This window comes from Trachypithecus francoisi, unplaced genomic scaffold, assembly GCF_009764315.1.
Source record: "Trachypithecus francoisi isolate TF-2019V2 unplaced genomic scaffold, Tfra_2.0 Lachesis_group18, whole genome shotgun sequence".
NCBI classification, from domain to species: Eukaryota; Metazoa; Chordata; class Mammalia; order Primates; family Cercopithecidae; genus Trachypithecus; species Trachypithecus francoisi.
In genome coordinates this window covers 20,875,803-20,890,808 of record NW_022681463.1, presented here as the reverse complement: position 1 = coordinate 20,890,808, position 15,006 = coordinate 20,875,803, and the positions used below count along the sequence as shown (strand labels likewise).

Sequence of the window (15,006 nt, the reverse complement as noted above, 5' to 3'; positions counted from 1 at the left end):
AGTTCTTTTAATTGTGATGTTAGAGTGTCAATTTTAGATCTCTCCTGCTTTCTCTTGTGGGCATTTAGTGCTATAAATTTCCCTCTACACACTGCTTTAAATGTGTCCCAGAGATTCTGGTATGTTGTATCTTTGTTCTCATTGGTTTCAAAGAACATCTTTATTTCTGCTTTCATTTCGTTATGTACCCAGTAGTCATTCAGGAGCAGGTTGTTCAGTTTCCATGTAGTTGAGCGGTTTTGATGGAGTTTCTTAGTCCTGAGTTCTAGTTTGATTGCACTGTGGTCTGAGAGACAGTTTGTTATAATTTCTGTTCTTGTACATTTGCTGAGGAGTGCTTTACTTCCAATTATGTGGTCAATTTTGGAATAAGTGCGATGTGGTGCTGAGAAGAATGTATATTCTGTTGATTTGGGGTGGAGAGTTCTATAGATGTCTATTAGGTCCGCTTGGTGCAGAGATGAGTTCAATTCCTGGATATCCTTGTTAACTTTCTGTCTCGTTGATCTGTCTAATGTTGACAGCGGAGTGTTGAAGTCTCCCATTATTATTGTATGGGAGTCTAAGTCTCTTTGTAGGTCTCTAAGGACTTGCTTTATGAATCTGGGTGCTCCTGTATTGGGTGCATAGATATTTAGGAGAGTTAGCTCTTCCTGTTGAATTGATCCCTTTACCATTATGTAATGGCCTTCTTTGTCTCTTTTGATCTTTGATGGTTTAAAGTCTGTTTTATCAGAGACTAGGATTGCAACCCCTGCTTTTTTTTGTTCTCCATTTGCTTGGTAGATCTTCCTCCATCCCTTTATTTTGAGCCTATGTATGTCTCTGCATGTGAGATGGGTCTCCTGAATACAGCAGACTGATGGGTCTTGACTCTTTATCCAGTTTGCCAGTCTGTGTCTTTTAATTGGAGCATTTAGTCCATTGACATTTAAGGTTAATATTGTTATGTGTGAACTTGATCCTGTCATTATGATATTAACTGGTTATTTTGCTCGTTAGTTGATGCAGTTTCTTCCTAGCCTCGATGGTCTTTACATTTTGGCATGTTTTTGCAATGGCTGGTACCGGTTGTTCCTTTCCATGTTTAGGGCTTCCTTCAGGGTCTCTTGGAAGGCAGGCCTGCTGGTGACAAAATCTCTAAGCATTTGTTTATCTGTAAAGGATTTTATTTCTCCTTCACTGATGAAGCTTAGTTTGGCTGGATATGAAATTCTCGGTTGAAAATTCTTTTCTTTAAGAACGTTGAATATTGGCCCCCACTCTCTTCTGGCTTGTAGAGTTTCTGCCGAGAGGTCTGCTGTTATTCTGATGGGCTTCCCTTTGTGGGTAACCCGACCTTTCTCTCTGGCTGCCCTTAAGATTTTTTCCTTCATTTCAACTTTGGTGAATCTGGCAATTATGTGTCTTGGAGTTGCTCTTCTGGAGGAGTATCTTTGTGGCGTTCTCTGTATTTCCTGAATTTGAATGTTGGCCTGCCCTACTAGGTGGGGAAGTTCTCCTGGATGATATCCTGAAGAGTGTTTTCCAACTTGGTTCCATTTTCCCCCTCACTTTCAGGCACCCCAATCAGACGTAGATTTGGTCTTTTTACATAATCCCATACTTCTTGCAGGCTTTGTTCATTTCTTTTTCTTCTTTTTTCTTTTGGTTTCTCTTCTCGCTTCATTTCATTCATTTGATCCTCAATCGCTGATACTCTTTCCTCCAGTTGATCGAGTCGGTTACCGAAGCTTGTGCATTTGTCACGTATTTCTCGTGTCATGGTTTTCATCTCTGTCATTTCGTTTATGATCTTCTCTGCATTAATTAGTCTAGCTGTCAATTCTTCCACTCTTTTTTCAAGATTTGTAGTTTCTTTGCGCTGGGTACGTAATTCCTCCTTTAGCTCTGAGATGTTTGATGGACTGAAGCCTTCTTCTCTCATCTCGTCAAAGTCATTCTCTGACCAGCTTTGATCCGTTGCTGGCGATGGGCTGCGCTCCTTTGCAGGGGGAGATGCGCTCTTATTTTTTGAATTTCCAGCTTTTCTGCCCTGCTTCTTCCCCATCTTTGTGGTTTTATCTGTCTCTGGACTTTGATGATGGTGACGTACTGATGGGGTTTTGGTATAGGTGTCCTTCCTGTTTGATAGTTTTCCGTCTGACAGTCAGAAGGACTGTCTGTTGGTCTGTTAGAGATTGCTTGAGGTCCACTCCAGACCCTGTTTGCCTGGGTATCAGCAGCAGAGGTTGCCGAAGATAGAATATTGCTGAACAGCGAGTGTACCTGTCTGATTCTTTCTTTGGAAGTTTCCTCTCAGGGGTGACGCCACCCTGTGAGGTGTGGGGTATCAGACTGCCCCTAGTGGGGGATGTCTCCCAGCTAGGCTACTCAGGGGTCAGGGACCCACCTGAGCAGGCAGTCTGTCCGTTCTCAGATCTCAACCTCCGCGTTAGGAGATCCACGGCTCTCCCCAAAGCTGTCAGACAGAGTCGTTCGGGTCTGCAGCGGCCCCGCTCTTTCCCCTAATGGACTGCAGCTGTACGCTGTCCGCAGCGGTAGAGTCTACAGCGACAGGCAGGCTTCCTTGAGCTGCTGTGAGCTCCACCCAGTTGGAGCTTCCCAGCGGCTTTGTTTACCTACTTAAGCCTCAGCAATGGTGGGCGCCCCTCCCCCAGCCTCGCTGCTGCCTTGCGGATAGATCGCCGCAGACGGCTGTGTTAGCAGTGAGGGAGGCTCCGTGGGCGTGGGACCCTCCCGGCCAGGTGTGGGATATTCTCCTGGTGTGCCTGTTTCCTTAAAGCGCAGTATTGGGGTGGGAGTTACCCGATTTTCCAGGTGGTGTGTGTCTCAGTTCCCCTGGCTAGGAAAAGGGATTTCCTTCCCCCTTGCGCTTCCAGGTGAGGCGATGCCTCGCCCTGCTTCAGCTCACGCTGGTCAGGCTGCAGCAGCTGACCAGCACCGATTGTCCGGCACTCCCTAGAGAGATGACCCCAGTACCTCAGTTGAAAATGCAGAAATCACCGGTCTTCTGTGTCGCTCGCGCTGGGAGTTGGAGACTGGAGCTGTTCCTATTCGGCCATCTTGCTCCGCCAATACATTTAACATTTCAAAATAGATTAAAAGGGGAGTTGTGAGAGCCTATGTAGGAAACTGTTTCTTTCTAAATATTGGGCTTTATCTGTTCTGATTTCTGAATTCATGGCAAATCTTCCAGCCTTTTTTTCCACTCTGGGTAGGCAATCAACCACGGTAGAGGAAAATAGCTGTAAGAACTTTACTACATTGTGCAATTTTCTAATAAAACACAAGAGGGCAGGTTTTGCTTTATTGTAAGCCTAATTCCACTCCACTAGTAATCAAGATTGGTCATTGGGCTAATTGCAAATTCAGAAACCCTCAATAACATACAAAGTGAAGGAGTAATCAGGGTGCATAACTCTGGCAGTGAAATTTGTTGTTTTAATAAAGAAGGCCAAGCTCAAGCATCTCTACTTAGCATTATTTACAACCAGTACAATTATTCTTGGGAGGCACTGTGATGGTTTTAGTTTGCTTATAAACTGCCAAAAGAGCAGAAAATGACTAACAGAATGATCAAATTCAGTCATATTAGATTTAAGAAGTCTGACTAAAGTTGATGCGGCAAATAACATAAGTGGGTTAATGGTTTCTACCAAACAGATGCAGCTGTGGTGAACATTTATACAGAGCATGCAAGTATTGAATAGGAGCCTTGTTTTTAGAAAAGTCTAACTTATAGTTCACAATATTCTTGCATATGGTTTTCAAGATTTCATTTAATGACCTGCCAAAGCAGAATTAAATTTATAAGGTTTTTTTTCAGCTTGAACTGCTGTTACGGCTTAAGTCAAAGTATTGTCATCTTTGGAGAGTTTCTAAAGCAATTGCTGCTTGAGTCCATCAATGTGAGACAGACATTGGTTTGCCTGACTAAATAATTTGCCCACGAACTCCTTTTACTGAAACAAAGCTTTTAGGATATCAGACAGTGGAGGATCCTAAAATGGCATGTGTGAGGACTTAGAGGAGAGGTACGTGGAAATCTTAGCTTTCTATCCTAGTCCCTAAAAGTGGTAGAATTAAGGCCTACCCAGAGTAGGAAGAAGATGCATCTAGAAAGAAAATCCACCTGAAGAGCGTCTCCTTGTGTTAGGTTGCAAAGAGTGTCATTCCACCTAGCATATGTGCAATTCAAAATCCGAAGGATAGGTTGTATGGTAACTTCAAGGCAGGGACCTTATGTTTTATCCAGTACATCTTAAAACAGATGTCAGAAGCTCTGAATGAAACATTCTACTTTGAGATTAGTTTATTCACTCATTTATTCATTCAAAGAATATTTATAAAGTACTCAGGATAAGTAAGGCACTATAGAAATAGGAAGAGCTTCAACCTCAGATTTTGCCATTGCATTACAGAAAGTAATTACCTCCCACTAGGGGTGAATTGGTTCATTTACGCACATATATCAACCACCAACTTTCTCTGAGTACTTAAGGCAAGGTGCTTTGATATAATGACTGTGTAGCTGTACAGAGGGGTGTACAACCTGACCTTTAACTTCAGGTCTAGATGTGGAAGCAAACCTCACATAACCATTGCCACATTGGTTCTCACTTTCTTCTTCTGGGGGTCTCCAACAAATTGACCCATCTTGAAGGCTTACCTGGGGGATCACCAAGTTAGCTGCTGCAGGACCTCTCTTCCCTGGTCGGTCACTTGAAGTAGCCGCCTGCTTCCACCCCAGGATTAGTCACTAGACTGTGGGGATATCAAAAGTAACTTCACCTGGGGAAAGGCTGGCTCTCCTTTTCCTACCTGTTCAATACAGATTCAGAAAATAGCAATTGTTTGGAAACTCACCAGAAAATAGCATATCAGTTTAAGAGATTATTTTCAGACTGAGGTTATTACGCATTTTACATGTATATATACTTCAATATACATGTTGTGTGCCCAAAAGATGGGAATTGATGCACACAAATTAAAAAACAATAATCCTCAAAAGATAAACAATAATCTGTAAAACAACATTTATTTTTCGTTTCCTTTTTAGTAAGTTTTCTACTTCTTAATAATGTGAGATTAAAACGAGTCACTAAAAGTATTATAATTAACAATGTTAAATCGTAAGCAAGATACAAAGGTCAATTTTAGAATTAGAAAGGAATTTAATGCACAAAGGTAACATGTTATTACATTTTACCCCATTTCTGAATGTTAGCTTTATAAAAAGCATTTCTATTAAAATCATATATGCAGTTTTTCTAATACTGAAGATATAAGCATAAAGTGATCTGGTCATTTTCTTCAAGGTTGAATTCTTTCCCCTATCATTGAGAAATATAGCCCACAGTATTTGGTAACATTTTCTGAGTTTATTTGCATGATATTCAATGTAAGTAAATACCAACATTTTATTCTGTTGGTTTATCCTACCTTAATATTTGTTAAAACGTGCTCATAATTGATTTATTGTAAGGTCAGAAAATGTTAGAAAATTGTTTTTCTCTTATATGAACTACAAAATCAGGAAATTCTCTCAGGAAGACATTATAAAACATACTAGTTATAAAAAGTTGCCCACACTATAGATAAAAGTAGCTAAGTATAACTGATTACTATTTTTTTCTACCTAAGATAGATCTTGCTTTAACCAAATCTTATGAGAATATGATTTATGAGAATTCTGATATACCTGACAGATAAGCTAGAGGTGGTTATTTGCTTTATGAAATTATTCATAATAGTTCACCTATAAAAAGCAGTTTTTCCTGGTGCTTTTAATATATAATTGATTCATACATAACTTTTCTGAAATATATATACCATGCACAATTATATCTTCATTTTAACAAATTTCTCTTTTTGTTTAAAACCAAGATTTAAAAATGTGTTCCCCAACTATCCTAAGTTCAGAGCATAAACATTCCAGAGTGGAGCTTGTGAAAGATACAGTGCTGTACTTTCCATGAATTTGGTAACAGCAGGAATTGAGAGTGATTGTGGTTGAAGCTAAAAGCCCAAGCAGGGCTTTACCCCCATGAAGGACTCCGGGCTATCTTGATCTTCACCACTGAGCCTGCTCTCAGATGCACCTGTAACTTTATGAGATTCAAACTCAAATTCAGTTCCAGCTGGGCTTTGTCCACTTCTCTGGCTTTAGCAGTCCTATTGCAGTGGGAAAACTGGTTCTTGGTGAGTCTTGCACTCTCTAGTCCCCCTTTACGTAGAAGGCAGCTCCAGGGACCTCTTAACACCCATTCTTTACAGACATTCGTTCCAGTAGAGAGGGATCCCCGACAGACAAACCACACCCTAGAACTTCAGTCTCACTCCTGATGCACAGAAACCAGATATGAGCAGACGAAATTTCTGTGGAAATCTCAAGAGCCATTAACTTCTCTGAAGTGGGGTCCATCATGATAAGTCTGAACATCGTCGTAAAGATTGCCTCATTCTTATTTCTCATGATCTGATGATTGCATGGCAGAATATAACCACTTAATTCTGAATTGCCATGTTTTGTACAGATGGTTTGCTTTCAAATAAGGCTTAATTGGTCAGCAGTCGTAAGTAACTGTGAGTATACTGCAACATCAATGAATCTAATATCAATGCTTAAAAATAAGCCAAATGCATTATGTGGGAATAATTTTTCATCTGAGGCTACCTAGTAAAGAAATTGGTTCAGGATCAGCCAAAGAGACCTCAGACTAACAGGACTCAGGTCAAATTGTCTCATGTTCAGGTTTATAGCTTCGCCAGCCTTCAGTCAGCCTTTCTTGGAAAGAGTAATTCTGTATTTGTTATAGGTTTACAGTAGTATATCAACAAACCAGGAAGCTCTATAATTGTATTATCTTCTCTATTTATCACTATAGAATCAATGTGTATCTAGCTATTGAATCCTGTAATATAGGTCTACTGTTTAAAACTGCAGATTTTAAGTAAAATCTGTAACATCTAATTTACACAATAGAGCGGAATTGAACCTTCATTTAGTCATTTTCTGTCCTGTAAAGAAAACAAGACTTATTCTCATCTTCTAAGCTGGAGAGGAAAAAGATAGAGGAAAGAAGAAAACGAAGCCCAAGGAAGATAATCAGGAGGGTGCCTAGAAGCAGAGATGTTTATAGCTAAAAGGGATCTTGGAGATTCATCTAGCACCTACCACCTCTCACCTCCATGCCATTACCAATAAAGACACTGGGGCTAAGAAAGATTGATGCATGGTCTTGGCCAGGTCTCAAATTGCACTGATCTGCAAATTTAAATGACTCCCCTGGATCAGTGTTTTGGGACTTTTTGTTTTTTTTAAATGCTTTCAGAAAAGGAGGAGGCTTAATCAATATGGGGGATTATTATCAGATATCACAAACTGTCAGGTCTACCTTTAATTGAAGATAGAGGTAGCCTCAAGCACTTTAGTTTGGGTTTGTTAAACAAGCAAGCAAACTGGAAACTACAGCTAAGCATCTTCTGAATGAGATCATCATCACTATAGAAGAACCTATGTCAAAGATCTTCAACTCAAGAAGGAACAGTGAGGATTAGTTCCTTTATTGTTAGGGTCAGAACTATGGGTTGGCCAGCCTCTTCTCTTAAGTAAGTCATGAGCACCCTAGGCTTCTTCCATGTATCTCTTGCTGCTTAAATGTGTCTCCATTAGGGGTGTATATCCTTTTCGAAGTCTTCTATATTGAAGAAAAGCCAGCAGCACAAAAAGACCAACCAAAGCCACCAGTGTTCCCATGACCACTGAGAGGGTTGTGGGCCAACTTGGAGTTTCTTCAACTGAAACTAAAGCAGAAGAGAAGGGTCTACAGTCAGCATTTTCATCAGCTGAACACTTTCAGAAGAGAAAAAGAGCAAGCGCACTTGGCTTTCACATGCTTTTTTGTTGATAAAGCAAAACTACTCTTGCTAGACTAAAATTTATCTTCTCCTTTCTCACCATTTATCATATCCACAATTGTTTTTCTTGGGGAAGTCGGAAATGGCATCCCATTACTTAAATACAGCTTATTGCATTTTAAAAATTTGTTACAATAAATGCTTATGCAGAAGAAACCCTCTAAGGAGGAACGTAACTACTTTTGTGAGTTAGAAACTCATTTGTAAAAGTGCATGCTAAAATGGCATCTGGGGAGCTGCAAAATATACAACCCTCGGGTAGAGAAATTCTGCTGTTGTCTCTACCTTTTTTATAGAATGATAAGCCTATGAGAGGGATCAGACTGGCTATTATACTAGGAGACATTCAATAAACAAGCAGATGATACTTATACCCATTTGAATAGTTGTGAATAAAATGTCAATCTCCCACATGATAAATCCAATCTTCTACTCAAATATATTTTATAAGCACTCTTCCACAAAATTGGTGAATTTCATTTTGGGGGTTTTTTGTTTGTTTTGTTTTGTTTTAAGATGGAGTCTCTCTCTGTCACTCAGGCTGGAGTGCAGTGACGTGATCTCGGCTCACTGCAACCTCTGCCTCCCGGGTTCAAGCGATTCTCCTGCCTCAACCTCCCGAGTCGCTGGGATTACAGGTACCCGCCACCATGCTCAGCTAATTTTTGTATTTTTAGTAGAGACAGGGTTTCACCACACTGGCCAGGCTGGCCTCAAACTCCTGACTGCAGGTGATCCACCTGCCTCAGCCTCCCAAAGTGCTGGGATTACAGGTGTGAGCCACTGTGCCTGGCCAAATTTCATTTTTAATATACGTATGCCTATTTGTCATTTATTTTAAAAAGTATATTCTCTTTGGCCAACTGTTCTTAATTTCAGCTCTTCTGAATTTTTCTATAGCTTACACTCACCTAAATATAAGATTCTCTTTCTAGTCCTTTTTCTGCAGTCCCCCGGGAGGTCCTGCCCTGTCCTGAGGGGATTCCTCCAAGAGGGTTTTGATCTGTCTCCTCCCGCTTCAATCCGGCAGCACCTATTGCCGACTTCATCTTCTTAAAACACAGATATTTTGATTCTGCCATTTCTTTGTTCAAGACCCAAAAATGGTTGCCTTTTGCTTTTGTCCAAATCATCTGGCTAGTTTTTTTAAAAAGTATGTTTTAGAAATTGTGGTAACATACACGTAACATAAACTTGACCACTTTGAAAACAGTAAGTGTTGCTGAGGCTGTAGAGAAATTGGAATCCTTGTGCATTGCTGGTGGGAATGTAAAACGGTGCAGCCGCTATGGAAAACTGTATGGGGATTCCTCAAAAAAATGGAACAAAGAATTACCCTATGACCCAGCAATTACACTTCCGGGTATAGCTGAAAGAACTGAAAGCAAGGTCTAGCAGAGATATGCAGTGCAGTGGCATTACGTACATTCACATTGTTGTGCGACCATCAGCACCATCCATTCTCAGAACCTTTTCATCTTGTAAAACTGATACATTGTGCCCACCAAACAGTAACTCCCTATTCTCCCCTCCCAACCCCTGGTAACCAGGTGTCTCTGTGAATTTGACTATCTCATAGTCTCATATAAGTGGAGTCATGCAGTATTTGTTTTTATGTCTGGCTTATTAAACTTAGCTTAACGCCCTCAAGGTTCAGCCATGCTGTGGCATGTATCAGAATCTCCTTCCTTTTTGAGGCTAAATAATACTCCATTGTATGTGTATGCCACCTTTTGTCCATTCATTCATCTACTGATGGACACTTGGGCTGCTTCTACTTTTTGGCTATTGTAAATGATGCTGCTATGAACATGGGTGTGCAAGTATCTCTGCTAGACCTTGCTTTCCGTTCTTTTAGGTATACCTGGAAGTGTAATTGCTACGTCATAGGGTAATTCTTTGTTCCATCTTTCTGAGCAATCCCCATACTGTTTTCCATAGTGGCTGCACCATTTTACATTCCCACCAGCAATGCACAAGGATTCCAATTTCTCTACAGCCTCGGCAACACTTACTATTTTCTATTTTTTTGATAGCAGTCATCCCAATGCGTATGAGGTGGTATCTTACTGGAGTTTCTGCCTGGCATCTAAGGCCCTCTGTACCTAGGCTCTTTCATAAATTTGAACTTGATTTGAGGTAATCCTCTGCTCGAGCATCCCACTACAACCAGGCTTGAAAGACTCAGGTCAAAGAGGGAGAGATTGACCTCTGAAATCATCTTGATTGTTTTCTAGGCTGAGACTTTGGGTAGATACACTGTACAGGGACCAGCTGGATTTAGAGATTATTCCTTGACACAGGCCTGTTTACTTCATTGGTTAGAAATTTGAAACAATCATAGAGAGGCTTTTTATTAATCCAACTAATTCAGAGAGAATTGTCAAGTCAGGTGTAGAAGTAGATAGTTCCTTTAATAAGATCTATTGAAAACTTTCAGTTTTCTAAAACAAGAGTCAGCTCATTAGTCCCTTTCTGATGTTTAATTGATAGTTTAAAGGCTCATTTTGCTAAATACACATATGCTAGAAAGATGGTCAATAAACCTAACTAGACCTGAAAGCTTCAGTTAAAGGTCTTGGTTTACATTAAAAAGAAAGCAAGCAAGCTAGCTCCTTTAGAAGATGAATGAATCACCCATTTAGAAGTTGTGTTAGTTACCTGGCAGATCAATGGCATAGCTGTAGCCAAGTTGGTCTGCGGTTAAAAAGAGTTCTTCATTCGTCACTGGAGGGAAGAAAGGAACCATGTTGTACATCCGATTGTGACCAATAGGGGCCAGCTCCTGAGGCCAGGCATCTGCAGGAGGATTAAATCTTTTCATCCACTCATCAAAGATGGCGTCAGTAAAGGAATGAAGAACCTGCAAGACAGTTGAACACAGCATTTAACATGAATCAGTCTGTTCCGATCACAACAACCTGACTGGAGCTTTCTCTAAAGTGGAATAACTTCTTCTTGACATGGGATCTTCTGTATACCCATGTGTGGAATACTGCCTTCTGTATAGCACCGTGAGGAAGCCCAAATCAACTCATACAGAGTGACCGTGATGGTGAGGTTCAAGATTTCAGGAAGAAAAACAGTGAAGTTTTCAACGATGTATGAACCTCTCTCTCCAAGCAGGATGATAAACCGCTTTGTCAAAGGTGCAAATGAAAGTTCATGTTGGATTTAACATTGGTTGCAGATTGAACGTTGGAGGCCTTGAACATATACGTGTTAACTGTGGAATTCAGAAAAAGGCAAGTATGGTAAGATACATGTTCTAGTATTGAGATGATTTGGTTTAATAGGAGAGAAAGAAAAAGTTGCGTTTACAGGTTGAGTGTCTGAAATTTGAAAATTTAAAATCTAAAATCCCCCCAAACCTGAAACTTTTTGAGTGCCAACATGACACTTGAAGGAAATGCTCATTGGAGCATTTTTGGATTTTTTGAATTTGGGATGCTCAACTGGTATAATGCAAGTATTCCAAACTCTGAAAAAATTCAAAATCCCAAACACTTCTGGTCCCAAACATTTCAGATAAGTGATACTTAATCAGTATCAATATTAAAATATAAAGGAACAGTAAATTTTTCTCACCAGGAATACTCTTCTGTCTACTCATTTCATAACCTCTCACTTGAATTCTTGCTGTTATGCCAGCAAAAGGAAGTCTAGAAATGTAATGTACAAAGTGCTCATTTACATTTTCTCAAGGAAGCCATGAAAGTCCTTTTAAAATATAGCAATTACTATATGTTTTGAAATATTAAGAGCAAAATTTCCACATTGATAGCCCTGATTTTGTAACATGATACAAATTTGAGAGTTCGGTCCCATCGTGGTCGTTAGAGTTCCTCACTCCTTCCTGGATGGTAAGTTCAAGGAGCTCAGGGGCAGTGTCTTTTTTTCATTCCCCGCCCCCGGATCCCCAGAGCTTGTCACCCCAGGGTATCTCACGTGAAGAAAGGGAGGTACTTATTTCAGGAAATACTTATTCAATGTATTCATTCCTCCATTCACCACTGTACCCTGTACCTCATTTATAGCACTGATCAAATGATACTATAACTTGTTATTTATGTATCTATGTCTCCTAACAAGATCCTAACTCCTTAAGCTCTAAGATAAGGACTTTTCACCTTTGAAATCTCAGGCTTAGCATACAACCTGGACGGAGTCAATGTTTACTAAGTATGTGTTGGCTGATGACAGTGTCATGCAGCTTTATTTACATAAACAGTTTGTGCAAATAAAAGTGTCTAGGGATATACAAAAATATATTTTCCAAAGAAGGCCACACAATGTTTCTTGACTAACATGCTTTTCTAGAATCTTGCCACTCCTTCATTGAAGGTTGGCTTCAACTGGCCTTTCCTTGAAACTTGGTGAGTTTCTGACTCTTTTATAACCAATAAAATGCAGCAGAAGTGACATTTTGTGACTTTCAAGGTTAAATCATAAAGTGTATTGCAGGTCCTATCTTGTGCCTGAGCCCTGAACCATCAAATAAACAGTCCAGCTGTCCTGAGGCAGCCATGCCGTAAGGAAGCCCAAACCAACTCACATAGAGTGGCCATGATGGGGAGGCTCAAGATTTCAGGAAGAAAAACAGATGGCGGGCCAGTCCACAGCTACTCCAACACCTATCACCATCTGACTGCAACTGCACTGAAAGATGCTACGCTAGAACTGCCTAGTCAAGCCCTTCCAAAATTCCTGACCCACAGGAATGGTAAGAAATGAAATGGTCACCTTCAAGTCATTGAGTATTTGGGTAATCTGTTATGCAGAAATGGATAAGGACAACAAAGGAAAAAAGCCTGAGCAGAGCCTCACAGGCCCATGGTTACCAGCATGTGTAGGGAAGGGAGTTCCTTGGTCCCCTTCTCTCTCTTTCTCTCTCTCTCTCTTTTTTTCTTAAGACACAAAATTCAATAGAAATTTTGTTTGTAGTTCTTACATTCTCAGTGTGAGCTGAATTGGGACCTGCTGCCCCATGCAGAAGTGGCCCATTCCTGGAGGCAGGGGAGAAAGGGAGGGGTGAAATGGGAAGAGCCCTATTCTTCCTCAGCATTGGGAGGCTAGAGACGCCGCCCCATTCTCCTGGGTTCCACGAAGGAGAACAGATGGAATGACAGGTCTGAGACTTCTCCACACTGCTGCCTCCTGGGTAGGAGGGGAGCTAAGAGATCCAGACAGAGAATGAGAAGGCAGAGGTGGTGAAAGGGGGGTAGTGATGTGGCTTGAGATGAATAAAACACAGCCTGTGGAGCTGATGATCCAGGATCACAGAGGTCTGTAAACCTCAACAGTGGACACCAATAACATGGCATTGGGAAGGTAGGGAGGTATTATCTTATATTATTAGGCACCTAGCACACAGCACCTTTCTTGTAGGAAATTGTTATTCAATGGTTGTTATCACTATGAGTATACCATCAGTACTATTATTATTTTAACTTGGACCAAGGACTTATGGAAGAAGAACGAAGGAATTTGCATTTTGCAGGTGGGTGGCGCCTGCAAACACCTCTGAAATCACATACACTATGTACATATAGCCAATGAGGAACTGGGCATTTAGGAATGCATGTGGCACATGCCTAGTGCTTTTTGATAAGTAAATTAGTGAATATTTATTAGTGTTTGCTCAATTACCCATAATGACATATTGAAACCTCAAAACAGCCTGACTTGGTGAATATTATTTGTTTGCTCAGGCTGCTGTAACAAAGTACTACAGACTGGGTGGCTTAGACACCAGGCATTTGTCTTACAGTTAGAGACAGTGTCTCACTTCTAGGCAGCTGGAAGTCCAACACCAAGATGTCAGTGGGGCTGCTTCCTTCTAAGCACGGTGAGGGAACAGCTGTTCCAGATCTCACTCCTACCTTCTCGGACCTTGCTGACAATCTTTGGCATTCCTTGCCTTGTAGATCTCCATCTTCATCCTCATGTAGTGTTCTCCCTGTGTGCAGGTGCCTACGTCCAAATTTTCCCTTTTTATTGGGACACCACTCACTCTAGATTAGGGACTTACCCTACTCCAGTGTGACATTTTATGTTAATAAACTATACCTGCAACTATCCTATTTCCAAACAACGTGACATTCTGAGTTATTAGCTATTAGGAATTTGACATATGAATTTTGCAGGTGACAATTCAACCCCTAACAGTATTATTCTGTTTTATAGATGGGGAATAAAAGGCACAAAAGTGTTAAGTGACTTGCCTAAGGGCATACAGCTAATATATGGTAGAATAAGAATTTGAACGCAGGAAGTCTGGTTCTAAAGTGAGAGTTCTTAATCCACATACTCTACTTCCTCTACACCAGCAGTCCCCAGCCTTTTTGGCACCAGGGACTGGTTTTCAAGGAAGACAATTTTCACGGACCAGGGGGTGGTGGATGGGAAGGGAGAGGGTTTTAGGATGAAACTGTTCCACCTTGGATCATCAGGCATTAGTTAGATTCTCATAAGGAGTGTGCAACCTAGAGCCCTCTCAGGTGCAGTTCATGATAGGGTTTGCATTCTTATGAGAATCGAATGCTGCTGATCTGACAGGAGGCGGAGCTCAAGCGATAATGCTCGATTGCCTACCATTCACCTGCTGTGCAGCCCAGTTCCTAAGAGGCCACAGACCAGTATGGGCCCGTGGCCTGCTTGACACCACCACACTGTAGTACAACCTTCAGGACCACCTAGAATAAGAAAAATCGATTTTGAAGGTGTATTCTCAAATCTTAACAATGCAGAAAGAGTATAGTTTGACCTATGAGTCCTAAGCCAATCATGAACTTTTAGATAGCGCCTGAGTTCAAGTCAGGGATCAAATCGTGATGATAGAAAGAGACAAGAGACTATCAGGACATAAGGAAGATGCAGATGATGCAGATTCAGTGCTGTAAGAAGCAAATAACTTATAGAAAGCATCAGAATTCACCAAGGGAAAAATGTAAATAATAAAGGAGAAGACAAGATTCTAAGGCAATTAATAATCTGGAGAGATAAAAAAAAAGGGGGGGAGAAATAATAAGGAGTAATTGAAATTGTAGCTTTCAGGAGGGCTATAAAATGTACAACAAATGT

The 15,006-nt window shown here is 40.8% G+C and overlaps 1 protein-coding gene across 1 annotated transcript in view; it reads right to left on the bottom strand.

Moving 5' to 3' along the window:
- Positions 1 to 5,022: 5,022 nt before the first annotated feature.
- The window catches only part of DCT (dopachrome tautomerase), a 42,412-nt gene continuing 32,428 nt past the window's right edge, over positions 5,023 to 15,006 (bottom strand). Inside the window, exons 7-8 of the mRNA XM_033177432.1 lie at positions 10,585 to 10,786; positions 5,023 to 7,809 (exon numbers count right to left, since the gene is read on the bottom strand). Coding sequence (XP_033033323.1) covers positions 7,631 to 7,809; positions 10,585 to 10,786 — 381 coding nt within the window. The 3' untranslated portion in view covers positions 5,023 to 7,630. The remainder of the gene's footprint in view (positions 7,810 to 10,584; positions 10,787 to 15,006) is intronic.